Source organism: Enhydra lutris, unplaced genomic scaffold, assembly GCF_002288905.1.
Source record: "Enhydra lutris kenyoni isolate GAN:26980312 unplaced genomic scaffold, ASM228890v2 scaffoldscaffold28, whole genome shotgun sequence".
In the NCBI taxonomy this organism is placed as follows: domain Eukaryota; kingdom Metazoa; phylum Chordata; class Mammalia; order Carnivora; family Mustelidae; genus Enhydra; species Enhydra lutris.
Genome location: NW_019154112.1, coordinates 18,698,026 through 18,722,366, shown reverse-complemented (window position 1 = coordinate 18,722,366; position 24,341 = coordinate 18,698,026). Strand labels below are relative to the sequence as shown.

The following is a 24,341-nucleotide window of genomic DNA, read 5'->3' as shown; positions in this document are numbered from 1 at the left end:
GAAGCAAAGATAGAAAATAAGATGACCTAAAATATATTAATAATATGAAAAAAAAAAAGAGCAGTAGAACTTGTGAAGGCTGAAGAGGCAGTTTTGGGGACATTTTTGCCATGGTTCTCCTCCTTATGTCTATAGTAGACCCTGCAAAAAGATCGTAGGAGCAGAGCTGAGAGGAAACTTTAAAATACTTTATAATATTTTCCATCAGCTAACAGTTGACTGAAAAAGGCACATGGAGGAAACTTATTTTCATCTTTGTAAGTGTTACAAAAGCCATTAGTCATAGTGGTAATTATAAGGTACAGGTTAGGATACAATTGGATACAATCCTAAGTGGCCGATAGGAGAAACTGCATCTGTTCTAAAATGACTTAAAATCTAAAACATAATGCTAGAAGAAGGTTTGTTCAAGTTTCAACTTCAGAAGGAAAATGCACACAATTTCAGAGGATGTTGCCTTATATTAATGGGAAAAAATTGAGTATTTTAATAGTCCTTAAATACCCCTACCTTTCTCTGGAGGTTTAAACCACAGCAGCATTATGTCCGTCCTATCATTTAAAAAAATATTTCATTACCTTCACATGTTTTGGTTAGTTTAAATATTAGTTACATTTCAAAAAAAAAATCCTACACTGTATTCCAGCAAATTAGTCTCTACTAAGAGGAGACTAGAGCATGAAACTCAAACAAGAATGTTTAATGGAATACAAATATCTAATCTAGAAACTCTAATAAAAATCTCCTTTCATTGGATGAAGGCTCTTGGCTATTATACAGAAAACCACCACACGTGGTTCCCTCAAAATGCATTATAGATCAGGCTCATAATCTTTCCTTCCACAAAAATGGCACAAGAATTGATTTCAATTATCATTTAATACTTATTTCCCTCTCCTGTCAAAAAATGTTCCATACACATGAAATTGGAGGTTGGCAGCCTGAACTCATTTATGGAAATTTTAAGGACTATTGATTTACCAGTGAATTTTCTAGTTCTCTCATTGTTACTGGAAGGATGCCTCAGAGTTGTAATCAGATGATAGGATGGGCTTGCATGCTGATAGGCTTAGTTAAGACTGATGGAAAGAAAAGCTTTTCAAAAGTCTGTCAAAATGAATTTTATAAATTAGGTTAACATGATTGATTATACACAGCCAAATTTCTCATGTAGCACTGAACTGACATTTCTTCTTGCTTTGTTGTATCCCCATACACCATTCTGGTATCTGGGTATTAAATGTTGGAAAAATTTTAAGGTAATTTAAAAATTAACTGGACTTACATCTTTGGAAACAGGGAACTATTTTGTGTACCTGAGGGTTTTGTTTTTGGTCTTTATGCTACACCAACATAGAGGCTACAAAAGAGTGTTTATTTAAGCAAATATTTGTGTTGTCAGTATATTTTTATAGGGAGTGATGGTCTGATGGACACTTCTGGAAATTGTGTGCATTTATCTGCACATTTAATTCTCCTATGAAATCTTTGTTAAAAGGAGAGCATCTCAGGGCACCTGGGTGGCTCAGTTGTTAAGCATCTGCCTTCAGCTCAGGTCATGATCCCGGGGTCCTGGGATTTAGTCCCACATCGGGCTCCCTGCTCAAAGGGAAGCCTGTTTATCCCTCTTCCACTCCACCTGCTTGTGTTCCCCTCTCCTGCTGTGTCCCTCTCTGTCAAATAGATGAATAAAATCTTAAAAAAATAATAATAATAAAGGAGAGCATTTCCACAAGGAGAACATCCTTTTCAACACTACCAACACAGCCACAGCTAAGTGCAGCCGAAAAGACTTTCAGTACTGGAAAGAAACTAAGGTTACACAGTCCTGTTTTTTTCTTTAAACAATACCCCACACCACCCCTCCAGCCCTACACTTATCATCCACTTTCCTAATAAATGTTGCCATTATTTTCTTCTATGGGGACCAGACCAAGAGTTTGTGGGTCCTGAAGATATACAATGTCGCATTCTTTTAAAAAAGGTTACAAAATTATGAATATGTATTCGGCATAAAAGTGAATATTTATTTTGAATGACAAAAGCAATCACAACTAATTAGAAGATTTTAAAAACTGAAAATACAAACATCACAAAATCCAGAAAATGGTACAGTATTTTTATTAACTAGTTGCCTAATAATACCCCTAGATTATTTTTCCTATTTTTTGAAGGCATAATTTTTGATCACCTATTTACTATGACAATGACTTTATCATATTTTCTGTAGAGATGAGAGGAAATTCCGGTTTTTTCCTCTAGCATGGTTGACAAAACCTTTGTTATAATTGATAGTTTTGAAAGTTTCTTTCAGTTTCACAACTCATTAGTGGTTGCATTCTAGACTATGAGGATTACTGTCAAGTTAGGGGAAGCCTCTATCAAGTTTCCCTCAGATCTGTCATCATGATATGGAAGAGTTTTTGACAGAATATTTCTGGGCCCATACAATTCGAACCATGTTTCTCCACCACTAACCATGTATTTTCTGCACCAGTGTCTGAGTCCCCAGTTTAAATAACAGTGAGAACTGTGTCCATGAAGACTTGTATCATGACACCAGGGGAGACGGGAAGAGTATTCCTGGAATCATTTCTGTAACAGCACTAGCCATACCTAATCACACAAATAAAATATCCGACTACACTGAAGGTAAATGAACTCCACTTAGCATGATTTCACAAATGGCCTTATCTGCTAACATCACCTGAACCAAAGGCAAGTGTGACAGGTCAGGAAGTGATCTCAACTTACAGCAGGTGAAAGAATTTATTTCTGGAACTCAGAGACATGACCCTGTGAGCACCTGGGTAAGCCTTGGAAAGGAGTTTCTTCAGCTTCAAAGTCCATTCTTCACTGCCTGGCCCCTCCCCACTCCAGCCTCCTCCTGGTCCCACTCTCATCCCTCCTACAGCAAACCTTGGTGTGAGCCTTGCCTGGCCCTTCCTATTCCTTTCATAACCTCTTGTCTTAAACCCTACTGTTTCCATTTTCAGTGTTTGGCCTGGATACTTTCAATCCCGTTCTTACGCTTACATAAGTCAAGGTCACATCTCATTAAGCCTCATTGCTGTTGATTGCCTAAATATCTCCTCTTTCTTAACTGTTCTCCAACCCACCATAATAATTGAGAATTAGAAAACTGAGAATTAGGAACAATTGAGAATTATAAAATTCCCCCAAATCTTTATCTTCTGCTCATAAATCTTTAGATAGCCTTTAATTCCAGTGGGTAATGCTAGACCCTCAGCCTTTTAGGTCAGCCTATATTATGTCCATGGCTATCTTGAATTCTATTTCCCCAAACCATTCTCTCGGATTCTTCAGACTTCCTTTGAAAGGTCCCTCTTCTTGCCTTCCCCCTTATCATTCCTTTCTGCAGGGAGCTTCCTACCTCTTCTTTCTACTTGTCAAAGCTATACTTGCTCATCTTGGTCTGCTATTGCCATCTTCCTTGCTGTGTTAGAAGTTTTCTAAAACATCCAATGCCATGGTGATAATTCCCTTTACTGGAAGCAGGTGTGGTCTCTCTTTGACACTTAATATACGCTATTCATTTAATATTTATATAAAACATGTATATGTACATAAGTGTGCACAGCTATAACATCTTTCCAACAATATTATAAGAAGGTTCAATTCAATTGCTATCACTAAACACTTTACTATTAGAACTGCAAACATAAAATAAATTTAAGAAATACTTTCTTCCTTTAGGATGTTTAATTAAATCTTGTGAGAGAAGAGCAAAAATTACTTGCAGTACAAGGTAAAGTAAGAGTCCTATATAGCAATCACCTATGACATGTTAATAGTTAGACTAACTCTCTCTCTCCCACTAGATGGCATGCTTTTCAGAGTAGAGGTCTTTTTAACCACAGCTTTTATATTTCCAGCACCTAGTTTCTGAAGATACTGAGTTTTCCATAGTCAGAGATATTCCTGTAGGGATGGGAGATGTCCTAAATACGGCTGAGGGGATTCAAACACGGACTAGGGGTCTGGATGGGAGGTTTGAAGCGCAAATGGTTTGTATTCGTGCATGTGAGTTCTCTGTGGGCAAGCTTATGATGACAGAGATCCAGAGATCTGGAGACTGGCAACTGTATGCAAGTCTCAATTTCAAACTTTACTTTCCTCATCTACTAAAATAGCTCATGAACAACTGGTCGTCATTTATTAAGAGATTAAGTGAACTAATATAGTGCCTGGAACCCGGTAGGTACTCAAAAATTCATGTTTTGGTTTACCCTTTCTTAACATATTATCCACTGATAGAGCTGGTCAGCTTCATATTTTGTCAGGTAGGAGATTTTCTGAACTCTACTCTTCAATTCCCGAAATCTACTTTAATCACAATGATGGATCTGTAAAATTTAAATGTACCTCTTAGTAGGAAGTCAGTGAAAAGAAACTTTAAAATGTTTAAAGTCTGGATTAGGATGTGTAACCATGAGACACAAATTCACATTTTTTAAGACTCCACTAACACTAATGGCGGCTTTAAACAGCAATCTCCTTTACTGTGAGCTGTTGCTTGTCAGGCAAGCTGCAAGGAGTGGCTTTGATTACATATATACATTCTGTGTGGCCAGAAATTTAATGCTGGGACCCAGCAGGGGAGAAAGAAAAATCTGAAAAGAGAATTGGCTCCAGTGTCATTTATAATAAAGGGAACCTTTTCTAAGAAATTTTATCTGAAAGTTAAGAACTCCTTTGAGATTTTTACCATCAACTCAGCATGGTGCTATTATTTTGTTACTGAGACAGTTAAACTTTTGTTTTTCTTACCCCTTACAGAGGAATCAATAGTTTAAAATTAGAGCAGAGAGGAGCAGCTCTTGAGTGTTAATCTGAGCTTGGCACTGAGACCTTAAAGATTGCTGTCAGCAGCTTATCAGCCATGCATTAAACTCTGTACATACTCACTGTTTATAGGGGAAAAATTAAAATATTACATATGACAGTTTTTAAGGAAACATGGCATAAAGGGGTTTTTGAAGAAAAGTTATCTACGTTTTCCTATTACCAAGACTAAGATATTGGAGATATATTTCAGGATATCTGACAAGTTCATAATATTTTCTCTTTCTCTGGAAACTAGAGAAGGAATCTCCTCATATTCTCCCTGGAGTTGGGCTCCCAGTAAGCATGCTTATATTGTGTGAACTTGACCTTTACCCTATTCTTGCCACTGGTGGCTGGGAAGTAGTAGATCCCAGACTTAATTTCCAGAAACTGTTCTCTAGTCAGAGCTGATTGACTAGTGTTGGACACTTGACAAGCCTGGGTGAACATGATTCCCTCGCTGGGGATCTAGACTAGGACTGAGAGACAGACAAACCAGTCAGTATCTGTAGGTGACAAGGACTGGTCATGAATATGGCAGCCCTAGGGTGGACAAACATTGATCAGAGACGGCAATAAAATCCAGTATGTAGATTAAGTGAATAAAAACATATGCACGTGATGTGACAAGCACTGGGTGTTACACACAACTGAGCAATCATTGAATACTAATGATGTAGTATATGTTGGCTAATTGAATTTAAATTAAAAAAAGAAACATATATTGGGGCCCCTGGGTGGCTCAGTTGGTTAAGCGACTGCCTTCGGCTCAGGTCATGATCCTGGAGTCCCGGGATCGAGTCCCACATCGGGCTCCCTGCTTGACGGGGAGTCTGCTTCTCCCTCTGGCCCTCCCCCTTCTCATGCTCTCTCTCTCTCCCATCTTCTCTCTCTCTCTCAAATAAATAAATTCTTAAAAAAAAAAAAGAAAAAAGAAACATATATGCAGAGAACAGACATGAGATATAAGGATTCTTGGCAATTTTCTGGTTCTTTGTTCTAGACCTTTCTTCAGGCCTGATGGCATTGCTATTACTGGATTTCATGACTCTCTATTCATATGATTCCCCCCACACACACACAAACCATCTCTGTTGTGGATTTTTAATTTATTCATTCAATAGGTACTTATGTCATACCTACTAGATTTCAGGAAAGAGATGGCAGAAGACTAGGCTCTGGGTTTCCTGACCTGAGGGTTGTTTATGGGGGAGAGTACATTTATTGTTTGTTTCGCAATTTTAAGATTGTCTAAAGATTTTAAATACTGATACCTGATACTGTATAAAAGATACGTTAGATGAACACATTTCCCCTTTCCAGTAGAAAGGGAAATCCAAGCCTCCAAGTATTTACAAATGACAGAGCAAGTGACGTGGCGAGAATGCAAACCTCGGGATGCAGCTATGTGTTTCTCAAGTCAGGTTCCTTCCCTCCAGCAACGCAACTGACTTTCCCTCAGGCTAGATTTTCCCCTTCCCTCTCTGGCACTCCTTATTTCAATAAAGGACCCCTCGATTTAACCCACTTGTTCAGTTCAAGGTTCAGTGTAACCTGCACTTCACAGAAACTTCACAAAGATTTCATTTCGTCTCTTTTTTCGCAAGTTTTACATCTAACCCATCATCAAATCCTAACAGATCATTTTCCCAGTGCTCTCAGACTCTGATCTCTTCTCATCCCCTCCAAGCCATTATACTGTCCGTGGGGAATGACTGCAAAAAGTCACTTACCCGTTTCTGTTTCTACTCTGTGCCCACCCCATATTCTGTTCTCCAGATGTCAGCAGAATAAACCTCTTAAAACATAAATCTGATCATGTCACTCTCCTGCCTAAAAGTTCTGTCCATTCCCTGACCTTATCTCATCTACCACCTCTGCCTCACACATCCTGTTCCAGCTATAATATCCTCCTTGCTGTTCCCCAAATATTCCAAGCAGGTTCCATTTCAGGGTATCTGTACTCCTTGTTTCCTTTACCAGTGATGCCTTTTATGGAGGCAGCCCCTGAGCCTGGACCTTTGCTTCATGATGCATTTGTTCAAGTCTTGCCAGCACAGAGACCTTTCCCGACAGCCCATGGTACAGCAGCAGCTTCTCACTAACCCCAGAGCACTTATGTCTACCTTGCATTACTTGGTTCACTCAGCGATATGTGTTTGCTCTCCTCCCACTAAAATGTGAACTTTAAGGAGGCAGCTGTTTGGTCTGTTTTGTTCACAGCTACATCTCCAGGACTTTCAGAACAGTGCCTACAATAAGAGCGAGGCTCAGTAAATGATTGGGTGAATGAATAAAAGGGACTGGATACTTTTCAAATATCTAAGTAAAAAATTCAGATTATATGACTTTACATAGTTTCCTTTACTTACTCTAAGAACTACCCTCCTCCTAGATTTCCATTGAGAATATAAACTTTCTCACTCATGTTGCTATAGACTCTTTATGCTTTTGTAGCTTACTTTTACTGGGTCTGCATTCCAGTGATTTATCTGACTATAAATTGGAATGCACATGGAAGGCTACAGTGTTTTCTTAGCTATACCAAAGTTACAATGTTTTGCCAATCTTATTCTCTTTCACAGTGCTCTGTAAATTTCACATGCCATATACATTTTCTGGTTAATAACAGTGTTGACCACAATTAACTGAAAAAGTTTTCTCTCTCTTTTAGTTTTTGAAATAAGATCTGACTATTTAAACTTCTATTTGGAAGATACAAACACACCAGAGTAGCAATGTACATAAAGATGACAGAGGTAGAAGGTTTCTTGGAGACTTAAAAAAAAACAAACAAAAAAGAAACCCCAAAAACCTCATCATCCCTGTTGTGGATTTTTAACAAAAATTCATATTTCATACATTATATATCTCAGGAAAGAGACAGCAGAATCAAGACTAGGCTCTGTGTTTCCTGTCTTGTAGTCTTGTTCACAGGGTAGAATACATTTTGTTTCCAATTTTGCAACTTTAAGATTGTCGAAAGATTTTAAATATTGATACCTGATACCGTATAAAAGACTTTTTTTTGGCATAAAACATAGTTTAGATGAATGTATTTCTTCTTTTCCAGTAGAAATGGATTTCTAAACTTAATTTTTCTTCACTCTTGCAAATATAATCAATGTTCCATATTAAGCAGTAACGTTATTTTTTTTAATTTTATTTTTTATAAACATATAATACATTTTTATCCCCAGGGGTACAGGTCTGTGAATCACCAGGTTTACACACTTCACAGCACTCACCATAGCACATACCCTCCCAATGTCCATAACCCCACCCCCCCTCTCCCAACCCCCCTCCCCCCATCAACCCTCAGTTTGTTTTGTGAGATTAAGAGTCACTTATGGTTTGTCTCCCTCCCAATCCCATCTTGTTTCATTTACTCAGTAACGTTATTTCTAAATACTAACATACTCCAGGCACTAATACATTTTTTAGTGACACCTATTGATAATGTTCACTTTGTTTTAGAATATATTTTACTTTGTTATTAACCGGTTCATTAAACATTTATATGTTTTGAGTGTCTAGCATGTGACGGTAACGATCCTTGAAGAGTTTATGTTGTTGTTTTTTTATTATTTTTTAAGAGTTTATGTTTAATAAGTAACCACTCACAGAGGACATTTAAGAAGACAGCGTGTCTGTGCGTGGTTCAATGAAATAAACACCCAGACCAGGGATGAGCTTGCTCGAGAGTTTAAAGGTAAAATGAATCTATTTCATAAGATGACGACTGGCTTGCATCAATTAACTTTAACATTTACAGTAGATTTACTATGGTTACACAAGTGATTAAGAACCTGTCCCTTTTTATAATTTTCACAATATTCTAGTCACCAGGACTAGAATACATGTAATTAGTGGAATATTAACAACCTGGATGAAAGGTCAAAGGGTGTATATCGTGACCCAGTGGTTGGGAAGGGAGGAGAATGCTTCTACACGTCATTGCTTCTGCTCATTCTATATTTTTTGAATTCTTCACATCTGCCAATCCCGTATATTTCATATGGTGAAAGAGAGAGCAAGGATATTTAAATGCAAGATCAGTCACGTGATCTTACATTCTTACCAAAGTTTATAATGCAATTATATTATATCTGTCAAATGCTTCTGAGTGATTTTTATGCTCATCTTTAACATGTCCTAAAAGAAACTTCTGAGTATATGACAATTTACATTATATTCATAATTATATCCATTTTGAAATTGATCTTCTAAAGAATAAGAAAACCTCAGGATAGTTTGACTCTTAAAATGCAAACTGTTTAACTGGCACCAACAATCATGGCACCTGGAAAATAAAAGTTTTCTCAAAATGCTCTCCTTTAAATGTGCTGCTTAAATTTTGTTGCAAATGACCTTTGTTTCCTGTGGCAAACGTCATCTGCTACATTCATGGTATTGAGTGTCTCTGAGGGTTAACCTATTACCCAACCAACTGAACTCTTCCCAACCACTCATTTCTCAAGGGTACTTACATATTCTTCATAAGCTTCATGGGCTAGAGGAGGGGGTGCCCTATATCCTGGCACTGTCGGTGCCCCCCGGGCTCGTGGGGTTGGGACACCTCTTGCTACCGGGGGCACTGGAAGAGCTCCACGAGTCACAGTAGTCCCTCGAGGGGTGAGTACACCTCGTCCAGGTGGTGGGGGGGGAGGAATGGCACCCCCACGGCCCCTAGAAGAAACAGGTCATGTACAGATGAGAAATCAGGGATGAGAGAAAGAGACTAAAACATAGCATTCCCATCTTATCGCCATATGAGAGGAAGAAAACCAAATTTATCTGTATGCATGAGTGCTCCCGGGTGTGTGTGTGCGTGTGTGTGTGTGTAATTGAGTTTCTTTAGGGTATAAAGTATTTTGACCTCTACGGTAGAATAAATTTTGTAAATGTTGGCTATAACTTCTCATAATGAAACTCATGCAAAATGCTTTAATATAAAATGGAAAAAAAATGAACACAAACCAGCCCACTCTCATTTTATTCCAGTTTTTCCAAGCAGACCCAAATCAGAGCTTCAGCTAAGACACAAAGTATTTCCTGCTTTTTAAAAGTTCACCGTATGCCAACTTTGCTTTTACAAAAGACGTACATGGGCACTTGTTTTCGCTAACTGAAAGAAATCAGAAGACGATTTCCACTTTTATGAAAAAAGGTGAAAAGCAAAAATAGTGTTGAGCATTTTTTTTTTGTAGCAAGTCAGTATAGGGGTAGCATGTACCCTGAGCAGCCCAAGTGTCCCCACCAAGCTCCTTCCCCAAGAACTACACTTAGCATCTCCATACCAAGCCCTCAGAGCTTTGAACTGTGTGAACATCTGTGCTTTATCTTCATTTATTTTGTGCATCCATTACCAGGATGTGTCCTAAGGTACCAGAAAAGCCTGAGAGGTTATTTTTCAGGGGTCTGGGAACACTCAAAAAAATTTCCATATAAATTAATGGTAATTGCTTCTTTGCTTTATGCCATTTCAGCTTATGAAAGGTCTCACAGGCATGCTGGATAGCAGGGGAAACCTGGATGACCCGCCGGACCACCCACGAAACTGAACTGTTGAATGTCAATGTCTCCTCTGCGCTGGAGGTAACTGACAGTGAGGTGCAATGTTGTATTTACAAAGGGAAAAAAAAATCTGTCTGCACTTTCACTCTTTAATAAAATGTGGAACTTGAAGCACGGTGATATCATTCTGCTTATTCTAGTAGCTGAAGCTTGAGGTCGTTGAAATCACAGCTCACTGTCACTGATTTATCATCAGACATACGACCCCCTGAACTGGTACAGTCACTAATATAATTTGTTCGCCTGTGGTAACTACGGTGTTAGTGAAATACGTCAGGTTTCTGCGATAAAAGAGTAGACTGAATGCTCTGTACTACGGTGCTTGACACAAAAGTAACTTGTATTAAAAGCCTAAGATCAAATGGTTGCAGCCAACTTTTATGGTTTTCCAAGGCCTTTGGAAAGGTTGAGTGTTTGAAGTCTTTGGGCAAAAGAGTGGTTATTTCACTTTTTATTATGTCTGAAAGGCTGGCCTCCAGAAAGCACTGCTTTCAGCAGGAACACTAAAGCTTTGGGGAAAATGATGATCGTGGGGATGTCAACAATCACACTATTTGGCTGTGCCCATGGATGGAGGATGGAGGTTATGCATTCAGCTATGAATAGCAGTCAGCTGGCTCTTTCTTGCTTGCGGAAAATGAGCTTTTGTGAGCGGACGGTAAGAATGCTGGTAGAGTTCTTAAAAGTTTTAAATAGATTATAGAGCTGATGAATAGAGAAATTATCAGACAATTTATTGTAAGTCTAATGTACAGAGAATGTTCTCCTGGATTGGAGAAGGTGAAATACAAAAGACCCAGAAGGCCCAGTGTCCATTTCAAATACAATAATAGCTGAGAATACACTATACTATATTACCATAATAATATAAAACACATCTATGAAAAAGGATGTAAAGACCAATTTTACCTTCACTGGGCCTCCAAGCATCTCTCTGTTTCCTCCTAAGTAGGGTGAGCATATGTCCGGGTTTGCCTAGAACAGTTCTGATTTACAACTGTTGTCCTAGCTTCCCGTTTAGTTCAGCATTTTAACACTCTCAGAAGTGCCCAGGTGTGGGTAGTAAATTATATCTACACTACATTCACAAGTGCTGTCTATCCCACTGAATAATCAGAGGTAAGTAAGTAGTATAACTAACTCCCTAGGCTTAAGGTGGATTTTTTTTTTTCCTAATGGGTAAAATCGAATCTCTGAATCTGTAACAATTCTTCCTGCTTCAAAATTATATGATGCTCAGGGCCCCTGGGTGGCTCAGTCAGTTGAGCGTAGACTCATAATTATGGCTCAGATCATGATCTCAGGGTCATAAGATTGAGTCCCAAGTGGGGCTTTGTGCTCAGCAGGGGGTGTTCTTGAGATTCTCTCTCTCTCCCTCTCTTCTGCCCCTCTCACCACTCAAGCTCTCGTTCTAAAAAAATAAATAAATAAAAATAAAAGTAAAATTTAAAAAATGATGCTCACATCAAATGTAATTTCTCACCCTATTCCTCCCTCAGTTATGTCCCAGACACAGCCCTAGAAACCTGTCTCCTGAATCTGACTCAACACCTCTTATAGGCTGTGTCCTTTCCTTGGAATTTTAGTCTCACATCTCTCTTCTCTGATTCAGCTGAAGTCTCACATCACCTATTTTAGGATACCATTCCTGGATGAATCTACACTACAGTATCCTTCATTTTTCTGATTTCTTGAAAGTCTTTGAATACAATCTAGTTATTGCCTACCCACTTTGTTAAAAATTATCTTGACTGAGATTACCAGTAACCTACCAGTTTCCAAACCCAAACAGTCCCCATTCCACTGCACTTATTACATGTGTCACTGTGGATTGATAACTAGCTGGAAAACGCCTTCTTTGGACTCTTGCATTCTCTAACACTAATGATGACTATTACCTGTTTCCTTCCTAACACGTGCCATATCCTGGATTATATGCCTCATATCGGAGGTTCCTTCACTTGTCTGTCTATTAGAATCTCCTGAAGACTTTGAAAAACTCTAAATTCCAGACCACACCCCAGGCCAATTAAATCATAATCTCAAACGGCAGGAATCTCTCAGGGATTTGTGTGCAGATCAATTTGGGAACCACTGCCTTATATATATTATCTAATTTAAAAACCTTGATGACGTTGTTATCTAGCTACTCCTGAGATACTTTAAAGGTTGAGTACCAAGTTACACAGAAGGTACAAGTCACCTGCTAAGGTCACACGAGCAATCCACAGACCTTGAATTAATTATAGGAATAGTTTTATTCTTTGTTTAACTTGGTTCTCCACCTAATCTTAGTGGATGATGTCATTCATCCCTAACTAGGTTAGACATCAGAGAGTTATCCTTGTCGTGGGCCAAATAATTTTTCTTCTCCGACATCTAATTGGGCACTAATTCCTATAAATTCTAATCTCTAACCTAGTCCTATATCTCCACAGTCCAGGGAGTGTTCATTTCTGTCTTGATAATGGACGCGTCTTCTTACTGGCTTCCCTGCCATAAGTCAGTGTCTCTCTGTTTGTCCCTCTTTGAGTGCTTTAATTCTTCTCTCTCACTTACAGTGAAGACTGAATAGTCTTCCTTAGAAACAAGTATGACTACTCCCTTCTTTCACAAACTCCATTAGTGCTACGTATTAATTCTCATCGTAGTAAACAAAGCCTCCAAAATCTGCCCCTAATGTTTCATTTTCCTCAGTTTGCTCTCAATCAATATATAGTGATGATGTGTGTCAGAGATGTCAAATATCTTAATTCTTCAATTATGTACTATAAATTATTATAATATATAGACATAATGCTTTGTTCTGTGGTATGCACAATTACTGGAAGATTAGTTTTTATACCTATATTTATTGAAATGAAAATTGCTTTAATTAAATACATTTCCAATAAATTATTATAGAAGTTTTCAAATATCCCAGACACCATTCTTTTTGAATATAAGTGTAATTGAATGACTTAATAAAGTCATAATTTCCTAAGTATATACAAATTAGCTTCCATTAACTCATGTTTTCAAGAGCTTCCTAATCAATATGATCTTCTGTTTTGTAAAGCTGTTTCCTTATTCTTTTTTAATTGTAGATACTTTCCATCATGTGGTTTGAATTAGAAGACAGCAGAATTCTGGTCCATTTACTTTCATTAACGTTAATACATTGATGATATCAATATAGCATTGAAGTGAGGTTTAAATTTCAACATTAGGTAGTATCAGATTTGTATGATATATGTGTTCTTAAAAAGCAAAACTTTCAATTTTTTTCTAGCACACTTAAAAAACTAGACCACAATGCACTATTTTTTATTAACCATAAATATTAATATTTTAGAATGAAACTGTACTGAAATTGAATCTTATATGGTCTGCTGAAATTCTGAAATATAATGATACATTAAGGAGCATCAATAACAAAATAAAATATATTAATACAAATTTATAATCTCAAAAGTAAGTTAATGCATTTTTTTAAATGGTCCTAATTTCAAGGAATATAGAATAGAAAAAACTTGTTCCCCCTCTGTAGACTTTCTAAATATATATTAGGTTACACTATATAAAACTCAATATATACTAGGTTACACCATATAAAATTTGGCATTTGGGGAATTACAAAAGTGACAGTTTCATTATTTAAGGCACATGATTTAATCAATTTAAGATTACCTGTAATGATAGCATTTCACAACCCATCATGATGAGCTTAGAAATGTACAAGACTTTATAAAACACTGATTCCATAAGAGTATGTCCATAAAAAAAGTTATGTCACATTAATTTTTAGCAATAATTAGTTAATTAGCATTAGAGAGCACTTATTTTCATCTTTAGGGATAAAAATGTAATAATCTCTGGAAGATTTTAAAAGTTTTCCTTTAGTCAAATGTAATTTTCAGAATTGACACATTTTATTTTTAAATAGCCATTGCCTTGGTATTTTACTTGGATATTTATCATTTTTTATTTTTTTTTCTGATTAACTGCAAAATGGAGGTGTTTATGATTTAAATGTTAAAACTGATTTTTGACACTGGTGGTTGACAATTAAATAAATTGAATCAGCAAAGTATCCTAAAATCTCTAATGATGATTTCTATGCAGTGTATGAAATAATATTCTAGATCTATATCCTTTAGAGATTTGAAGGCCAACTCTAACAGGGTAGAGAGAATGATTGAATTACACAGTCTGTGTGTGAAGGCTATGAGTATTTTTTGCTTTACCTCTTCACAAACCAGTGCTTTCTATTGAAAGCTGGACTAATTCAGAATCATACAAAACAAATTCTGATGCAGAAAGATCCCAATTTTGTGTGTGTGTGTGAAGTGAATAATATCAAATAAAATCCTCTCTGCTGACCAAAGGCATTCCAAAGTCAAATGTACCTGAACTTTGAATACTCTTACCATCAGCCATATAAGAAGTACGCCTTTCTGGCTTTCTGGACTAGTGGTGCATATATTTTCTCCCTATCTATCTAAACATCTATCTACCTAGCTCCTCATCCCTGTCTCTCTACCTATCCAGAAAGACTATCAATTCAAGGACCACTTAAGGCACAGACACATTTTTAACTTTCTCTTCATGCAAGATCATCCTGGTTAAAAAAAGGCAAAGAATTGTATCATCTGCATGCTCTAATCCTGAGGACAGAACCACAAAGAAGAAAGTCTCAGGTTTATGCCTCTTATTTTCTTAAGATAGTTGTTAAGAGCTCTACCTGTAAATTCTAGAGTCAGACCGCTTATGAAACTTCAGGCAAATTCTCAACACCTTTCTGTACCTCAATCTGTCACCTGTGAATGATACTTAAGCCTGGTATGGAAGGCTTGGTGAGTTAATTTATGAAAGTGCTTATGCATTATATAAGCATCCACTGTCATGGTTTTTATCGTGGTGGCCACTGTTGTTGTTTATTCCTACCTGTGACCATGGCACAGGGCAGGTCGGCAAAGGCTTGCCATCCATGTTTGCTGTTAATTTATTTCAAGTAAGAGCTAATGTACCTTGAAGGGGTTGTGGGAGCTATTCTGATCCCTCTGCCTCTAATGCCTCTGCCACGACCAGAGTCCTCTGAGCCATTTAAGTAAGATAATTCACGTAGCTGTTCCTGACGAATCTCATCATTGTAGTCCTAGAGAAACAAAAACAAAAAAACAGGACCTGATGAGTTAAAATGGGGCATGGGGGGTTCTTAGAGCTGAACAAAAACAATACAAAAGGACATTTTTCATCCATTTTCTGGAGTCTTGTATATGAAAATCTAAAGTGATGTAGAAAGTGTATATACTTTAAATTCCTATTTTTATGTAGAGAAATTGAAGTTGCTTCTTTTATCAAGGAAGTACTCAGCAGGAAATCAGATGAAATGTGCTGGGATATCACTTGATGTGTTAGCCAGAAAAGGAAAGACAGCAATACAGAACAAAATCGTGGAATATACCAAAGTGGTGATTAGCATAAGGAATACTGAAAAACAGCTCTCCCGGGATGGTATGCGTAAACTGCAATGGCTGCATGATTCTCAAACACTCCTGATGTATAAACCAAAAAAGGGTGGTCTCAAGGCCTGAAGCAGACCCTGTGTTAAAATCATAAAGAAGGACAAACCACAGAGCAAAGTTTCATACACCTGAGAAGCTGCGTGATCCAACCAAACAACTTGACGGACAATACTTAAAAATAAGGGATTTTTGGCGTTCTAGCATTGGGACGATGGAAAGATTGCCATAGCGAAAGGCAAATTTCACAGCAATAACCAGAGATTCAGTCAAAGTCAAAGGGACTTTGTTTATCTTTCATCAGTGTGGAAATATGTCCATCATTTTAATGGGCCCTAAGAAATGATTGGAGTCACTAACAACGAATACTCTTTAAAAAACAAGTATCAGTCTTACCTGTCTCTCCTTTTATTAACACACACCCCCACACCCCCATACACACCCCTGCTTGAATAGTACAAAATTGAATAATTGGTTATTTTTACCAAATGGCCACTGATTAAATTCTTTTTCAGTAAATATATGTTTAAGTGAAATCATGGTAGTGGATTTGCTAGTGCTGGAAAAGGGCCTAGAAGTGGACACTAGAAATATCTGTAAAGGGAAGGCTGAAAAAAATGATGTTTGAAGCCCAGTTGTGTGCCCCCAAACACAAGTATATCCTCTTACCAATGTTGTCGGTTTAGCTCTGCATGTATGTGTTATAGTAGTATTAACTAAATACTTTGTATCCTTACCCACCCACCTCTGTTCAGAAAAAGGCAGGGATGCATTCAGCCTACAAGGATTTCTAATGCACAGCTTTACGTCATGCTCCAAAAATTGCCTGGATTACAAGCAGAAGTACTAGTCACTCCAAAGTATTTATCTTCTTATTTTTAACATGTTGCTTTCATGTTCATCCTCTTCAGCATCTCGTAATGGGCTCAGCACACTTGGCTGACAGAGAGCTATACAGTAGAAAATTACAGTTTCCACTGTAATATATATATTCCACTTCTACTTCTTAATTTTCACATTCAAGCAACCACCAAACTGAAGAATAAACATGTCTATTATTTCCTTAGGATCAGGGAATGGAACGAATTGCTACTTCTTAGTGAACTGACCAGCCACCATTAAAATGAAATGCTAATTCTGTAATTTCCTGATGTAATATTCCTAATTGGTAAGGGGAATCATTTTGTTTTCTTATCTGAAGAAAATCCATGAACTCTCAGGGTCCTTATTAACTGTAAAACGAGATAGATTTTCATTGTTGGCAACCCTGAAATTGAAAAACTAAGAAATTGGAGATGAATTCAATATATGTAAATTCTACTTTTATGCTAGAATCAGAAAATGTAATAATGTGGATGTAGTCTTGTATATCATATACTCATAAAGAAGAGGGGGAGGAGGAGGCTGGGGAAGAAATAAGGGATAGGGAGGACAAACATATTAATCAGACAATATGAAAGAATAATTCCCAATTTGATCAGGCCTCCCTGCATCCATACCTTAGAGAGATCCCATTACACTGACTCTGGAATTATCCATGTGATTTGTCTTAGCCAAATTGGACAAGAAGAAAGGTGACAAAAGCAAAGACTTGAAAGGTGCTTCCATACTCTGGAACTTGCCCTTTCTTGTCACTGAGACCTATGCCTCCAGGTAAAGAAGCCCATGCTGGCTTTCTGGATAATGAGAGACCATGTGGAGAGAGGCTCCAGTCACCCCTTCCCTCTTACCATCCCATCTGAGTTCCCAAACATGAGAGTGAGGCCATCCTAGACCATCCAACATGAGTCAAGTGGATGAAGACTGAAAAAAAATTCACCTTCTTACTCCCAGAATGGGAATAATAAAGGGGTGCATTAAGCCAGCATTCTGGTGGTTTGTTTTATGCAAAAAATAACAAATCTAGAGGGGGCTGACCATCATGGAACACGAGAGACCCGTCAGAGAGGCTTACTTCAGCAGCCTTTCTCCTTTCCTGTCCAAAGGAGGGTGTATAGGCCCAGGTGTGATCTACATGTTTCTTGGGGTAGGTATAGCCCTTGTGTGGAGGTAAATATAGCTAATGTCATACCCTAGTGTCATTAAAGTTTGAAATGTCTACTTAAAATACTTTATTCAGTGTCGGTGCTCACCGATCCATCTGCAGATTGGAATTCAGTGTCTAGACAGAAACCTGCTGACAGGGAGAAAATCTTTATCTTACTAACATGAATATCTGACACTGTGGGTTAATTCTTAGTGTAAGCAAAACAGCTATTGTTGATATACAATCAAGTTTTCTATGAGCCTAGCTACATATTCTGTTTAAAGAAATAACCATCTTCCAGGGTTGTGGTAGTCAAAAGAACAGGCCTCTACCTACAGATGTAATTGACTAGGAATCCCCGTTGCTCTGTTCTGAAATCTTCTTGCTCTCAAGGCCATGCTCCCTAAGAGCAACTCCTAGTCAATGACCAGATGTGGTCAAAATGTTAAAAGAGGGCCATTCCGGGGAGTCACGGGATGCCTCGTCATGTGCCTCAAGGATTCTCTGACTGTCTTACTGAACTGACTGTTTTTTTTTTTTAATTAATTAATTTATTTATTTTAGATGGGGGAGGAAAGAAACTGGAGGAGGGGAGAGAATCTCAAGCAGACTCCCCACCAAGCACGGAGCCTGACGCAGGGCTCAACCTCACAACCCCAAGATCATGACCTGAGTGGAAACCAAGAGTTGGACACTCAACTGAATGAGTCACCCAGGCTCCCCTGAACTTGCTTTTAATGTCATTGCACCAGAACAGACTAGGCCTTTCCACTTCTCTTTCCTTTAGGTCAGATATTGTGATGTGAGGACTTCCCAGTCTTCCTTTGCTCCGTTATTTATTTATTTATTTATTTACTTTTCTTACAAGAACATTTTCCCTATCAAAATCCTTATGTGTATCATCCCAATTTGGCATCAATGAATATACAAAGTGTTGACAGAACCAAGTTCTTAAGATTACAAAGCTGAGAGCTTTGATAAATGTATTAACGTTAATGCTTGTGGAGCTTATTTTGTTCAACAGAACTTATAATCTGATTAAATTGTAGTACTTGCTGTTCTCTTACTTAAAAATGGTTAGATACGGATTAAACATGAAACTGATTATTGATTACCGAAAAGGGTAGTAATTGATATTTTTTAAGAAAATGAACGGCATATTGCCAATGATTGGCAATGAATGGCAATTTTTTTGACAGTTCACTTAATAGGACAATATGAAAGAGTCATGGAGTGGACAGACACAAGCCACATCTTGGGCAGGAGACCAGAACAATGTGGTTGGCTCAGATAAACTGCAGCAACAATGAAAATCTGTGTTTGCAGGAGTGTGGTGGGTTAAGAGAGAGAGAATGTGGGCAACCACAAAAAAATTTAGGAGTCTTCTACTGGTAAGTGAATGATATGATTGGGAAAGGTAGGGACAAAAGACATTTTTAACTGTAGAGATGACTAGAAGTAGAACATTAACCAGATAAAAGAAGAAATTAGGGGGGAAAAAAGGCTTAGAGATAGAGAATTTGTATTTGGTCTTTTTAAAAAAGATTTTATTTATTTGAGAGAGAGAGCATGCTCAGTGTGGGGAAGTGGCAGGGGGAGAGGTAATTCAGACTTGAGCCAGATGCGGGACTCCATCCCAGGACCCCGGGATCATGACCTGAGCTGAAGGTAGACACTTAACCAGCTGAGCCACCCAGGCACCCCTTGTAGTTGATTTCAATTACCTTAGGTTTAAAATGTCAAAGTGACATTAAGAGTTATCTTAGAAATTCAGATCTGGGTTGGGAGAGTAAATCTGAATGTCATCCGCACATATCTGTGATAATAGAATATTAGCACAAAGATTGCATAAGAGATTAGTAAAATAATACAGTGATAAAAATTTTCTAATCATACTATTAATGTAAATTTGTATCATTGAAGATGTCAGTTAACTTATTAACTACAGTATGTGGATTATTAAATATTAAAAGACAAGGTCATTTAAAAAACTCAGGTTTTTCTAATTAGATACTCAAAATATATACACCACTGCATTTATAGTAATGAAGCATCTACATGTTGCAAATAAATATGGAAGAGAACATTTTTAATGCCCACAGGTAAGGATAGTTGATACTAAATATTTTCTAGACTGAATATATTCTGTGGATTATTTTTATAACATAAATATAATTTTCTAAACCCTAAATCTGTAATTTTGTATTATAGTGCTTTTTCCAGTCTTTATTAAGCACAGATCTAATTTTGAATTAATCTTTCATAACTAGAACATGAGTCTACCTGAAGATAGTCTACCTGAAGATATCCAGTTGAACATTTAATTATGGCATGTGTTGTTGATGCTTCAGTTATATAAAATCTTTTTTTTCAGTTATATAGAACCTTAAAGATACAAGTAAAAAAACATTCCAAATTTACCTTATAAATGTTATCTTATTAAAAAAACATATCACCACATAGTTCATTTGAGTGGTACTGAGTTCTAAGGTTCTGCAGTCATAAAATAATTATACTATGAATGGGTGGTTGTAGTTTTATCACATTTTTAATTTTAGCACTCAATTAGCTAGCACACACATTCACTGAAAAGTAAAAATATAAGTTTATAAGTAGTAATTATGATAATTTGCATTTTATATTATTTTAGTATTTTTTATTTCCTATTTGATATTAAAAGACCTTTGAGAGAGAAAGAGATAGAGATAGAAAAATAATTCCCTAAGCATGTGAAAAAGTTCATAAGGGACCAAGAAAGGTTAAGTTATGACAATTCAGGATGAACAAAAATGGAAAAAATAATTTCCAGTCATTTGAGATAAATAAATAATAAAATAAACATTTTAACAAATAAATATGATATAAACATATTATTTATAATAAAATAATAAAATAATAAATATAAAAAATAAAATCTTATGTATTTAACTGGTATGTGAAACAGGAATATTACAAAATTTTTTAAATAAAACTTACCCATATTTTAAAGAAAGAAGAAAATAAATGTCTAGAAGAAAATGAGTTATACTTACAGATGAACCTTAATATTATTTTAGATAAGATTCGGAATTACTGGGATTTTACACTTCAAATAAGAGAATGCTTTACTACTTTGGGTATACCAGCAATAAATAAATCATACACACATTAAAAATAAATCATATACACACTAAAAATACCCTTTGCCTTGAAGATGAATTATAAGGCGCTTTACAAATGCTGATGGGTTTGATCTGCAGCTTTGGTTTCAGATAGAAGGGATTGAAACATTGAACTTTTAAATGAATCTATCAAGGCTTAAATAACACACACATATACAAAAACATTTTTAGGATTGATTCAAATTTTAATTTTATTTTTCCTATAATGTCCAAAAATGTTGCTTGTTTGCTACCAAAATGTAAAATTCGCCCCCTTGAAATAATAACAAAAATATTCACAATACTTGTTACATGTTCCTTTTGCTCAGGATGAAGCAAATTAGCCCTATGAAATAATTTCCCTGAAATTCATGCATGCTCCTTTTTGCCTCTCCGACAAGGCCCTCCCACTGTGACGGCATATGGTGTAAACAGTATACACAAAAGCTCAGAGCAGACAGATGTTTGGATGTTCCTAGAAAGGACTCATGCTCATAGTCTGCATATTTAATGTATATGCATAATTTCCCAGTTACATACACTCATGTCCATCTGTTATGATGGCATTATGCCCACATACAAATTGGGAAGATTATTTCACTTGCCTATAGATGCCAGGTGATGACAGGTGTAGATAGGCTACCTGGGGGCACAGTGAGGGACCATTTTCCTGCCAAATTCCCTCCTCTGAGACCCTGATGGGCACTGGTGCTGCACATTTAAAACTGTGATTATAACCACTGGTAACATGTGAACGTATATTCAGCTCTACCAAGGCCAAGACTGTCGGACGACGTCAGGGGAGAATGAAATGCAGACTGTAACATGGCTGGGCCATGACAAAGAGACCTGGGATTTCCTCAGCCCCTACAAACAATTAGGTTAGGGCACTTTCACCAGAGTAATAAACAAGAAAGTCTAGGAGGTAATGGGTCCTGTGCCAATATCAAATCTGTAGCTGAATTAGACTGGGTAGGAAGCTCTTTCGGAAAACAACTAGTGCTGTGCTGGATATTATTTAGCAAAACATCTTAGGCTATTAGATAATAGCGCTTAGCCAACACGGGGTGAGTTTTAATCAGCCCAGGCGTGGTACCAGGAAACCTCATTAACAAAATGGGGTCAAAGAACAGTCGATTCAGATTTTTTAAGAATCTGTTCGGTGCATGACTGCATAAGGTCTAGATAAAGGCTTTATAAAGCTTGTTCGCCAAAGGACGTCGAATATCACAAAGTAGAAACGTGCACTTTGTATCTTGAACTGCTAGTGAAGACAATTCTGTCACTCAAGAAAGCTTTCTCATTTTTTCCTATTACCAACTTATATTGTGCACTACATAAAAATCATCAAATAAGACAATATCTATACAGATTTCAGGCAGATATTTTGCAGGACAGTTGACTTATTTTCTATCTTATTTTATTAAACCTTTGCAAACACTGGTGACTGATATATGAGCTCTAGGAGCCAAGACCTTTTGATTGAACACCGAAGGATTCATGTATTTCAGTGTATTTGACTCGTGTATTTGGTGTTATAACTTCACCCATCCTGGCTTATAAAATCAGCCACTACCTCAAGTTAGATTTAGGGTAGGAGATAAATATTTAAATGATGGCAAATGAAAGATTTGGATTGTTATTCTAAAAATACCAAGTTCCATTTGTTTAAATAGAGCCAAAATAACCCCATATTCTTCAGCAAAATTCCTTGGCAACTTTATTGCACACATGAGACAGGAGCTCTTTCTGAATTTTAAGTTGAAATAGGCATTGATTCAATACTTTGGCATATTTTATCTACCTTAATTTATGAAGACAAAAAACAAACAAACTCTAGGCTAACACAGAACTAATGTTCTGTTTGGAACCATTGATCCAATGGATCCAAACTCTTTTTAACAGAGAAATCATCATGATAAGGATACATTTAGAGAAGAGTGCAAATTCTGTGCATGAAAAACATTATTCTGTGCATAGTTGATAGACTATGGCACATGTGGGTGATTTTTTATTAATAACCTTGTAATTCTGGGCCTTCCCCCAGACATAGAATATTTACATATTAAGATAGTAATGCACCTAACCAACTAGATTTTTTTAAGTGCTTAATGGAGTTTTGCTAAATAAATCATTTTTGGGGCACCTGGGTGGCTCAGTGGGTTAAAGCCTCTATCTTCGGCTCAGGTCATATTCTCAGGGTCCTGGGATCGAGCCCCACATCGGGCTCTCTGCTCAGCGGGAGCCTGCTTCCGTCCCCCTCTCTGCCTGCCTCTCTGCCTACTTGTGATCTGTCTGTCAAATAAATAAATAAAATCTTTAAAAAAAATCATCATTTTATTTATTCAGTGTATTTCTGAGCAGCATGCAAGTTCCAGACATTGATGTCGGTGTTGGAGACACAGTGGAAAAACGCCCCAGGACTCATATCCCTCCAGATGACTAGATCTCTGCACCTGTTCATGAAACGTTCTTTCTAGGCAACGAGAGAAGCCTCCTTGATATGCTCTGAATTAGTGTATGCTCAATTCATTTTTCTTTTTGTTGATTTAAATAATAATTTACTCCTGATATTATAAAGATGTTTTTAGTAGCTGCCACCTTTTTATGTAGAATGTCGAATTTTACATTTCTGTTTTATTTACTTATTTATTTTTAAGATTTTATTTATTTATTTGACAGAGAGATCACAAGTAGGCAGAGCGTCAGACAGAGAGGGAGGGAATGTCCAGCAGACTCTGCACCGAGCACAGAGTCTGACAGGGGGCTCCATCCCATGACCCTGAGATCCTGACCTGAGCCGAAATTGAGAGTCAAATGCTTAACTGACTGAGCCACCCAGGTGCCCTTACATTTCTGTTTTAGATATAAAAATATTAACTAAGAAGAGTATATAGGTGGCTCATGAGAAAAATCTCTCCTAGAAGTATTTTTTCGTTTTTTCCCAAATGAAAATACTGTAATGATTCCTTCTGTGTTTTTTAACCAGGAAAACAACATCCTACTCAGCCATGGCAACTTTTTTGAAGCTCTTGGAAAAAAGTATAAAATATGCTGTACATGCCCTTTTTTTTTTTTTTTTTTTTGTTTCAAGTTATCCTTTTGTTTGGCTTGCAGCTACCAGTTCCTTCCAAATTTAATCCTTTAAAAAATCCTTGTCATGGTATCCTTCCTGAATATGTAATCGTATTACAATAGAGTAGTCCTTACAAATAATTAAAATGCTGCTTTTCCAAATGCCGTATT

General features: G+C 37.0%; 1 protein-coding gene across 1 annotated transcript in view; it reads right to left on the bottom strand.

Moving 5' to 3' along the window:
• Positions 1 to 24,341, bottom strand: part of LOC111152333 (KH RNA binding domain containing, signal transduction associated 2) — a 574,955-nt gene that overhangs the window by 174,206 nt on the left and 376,408 nt on the right. The window contains exons 5-6 of the mRNA XM_022510830.1: positions 15,435 to 15,562; positions 9,339 to 9,537 (exon numbers count right to left, since the gene is read on the bottom strand). Of these exons, the coding sequence (XP_022366538.1) occupies positions 9,339 to 9,537; positions 15,435 to 15,562 (327 nt within the window). The remainder of the gene's footprint in view (positions 1 to 9,338; positions 9,538 to 15,434; positions 15,563 to 24,341) is intronic.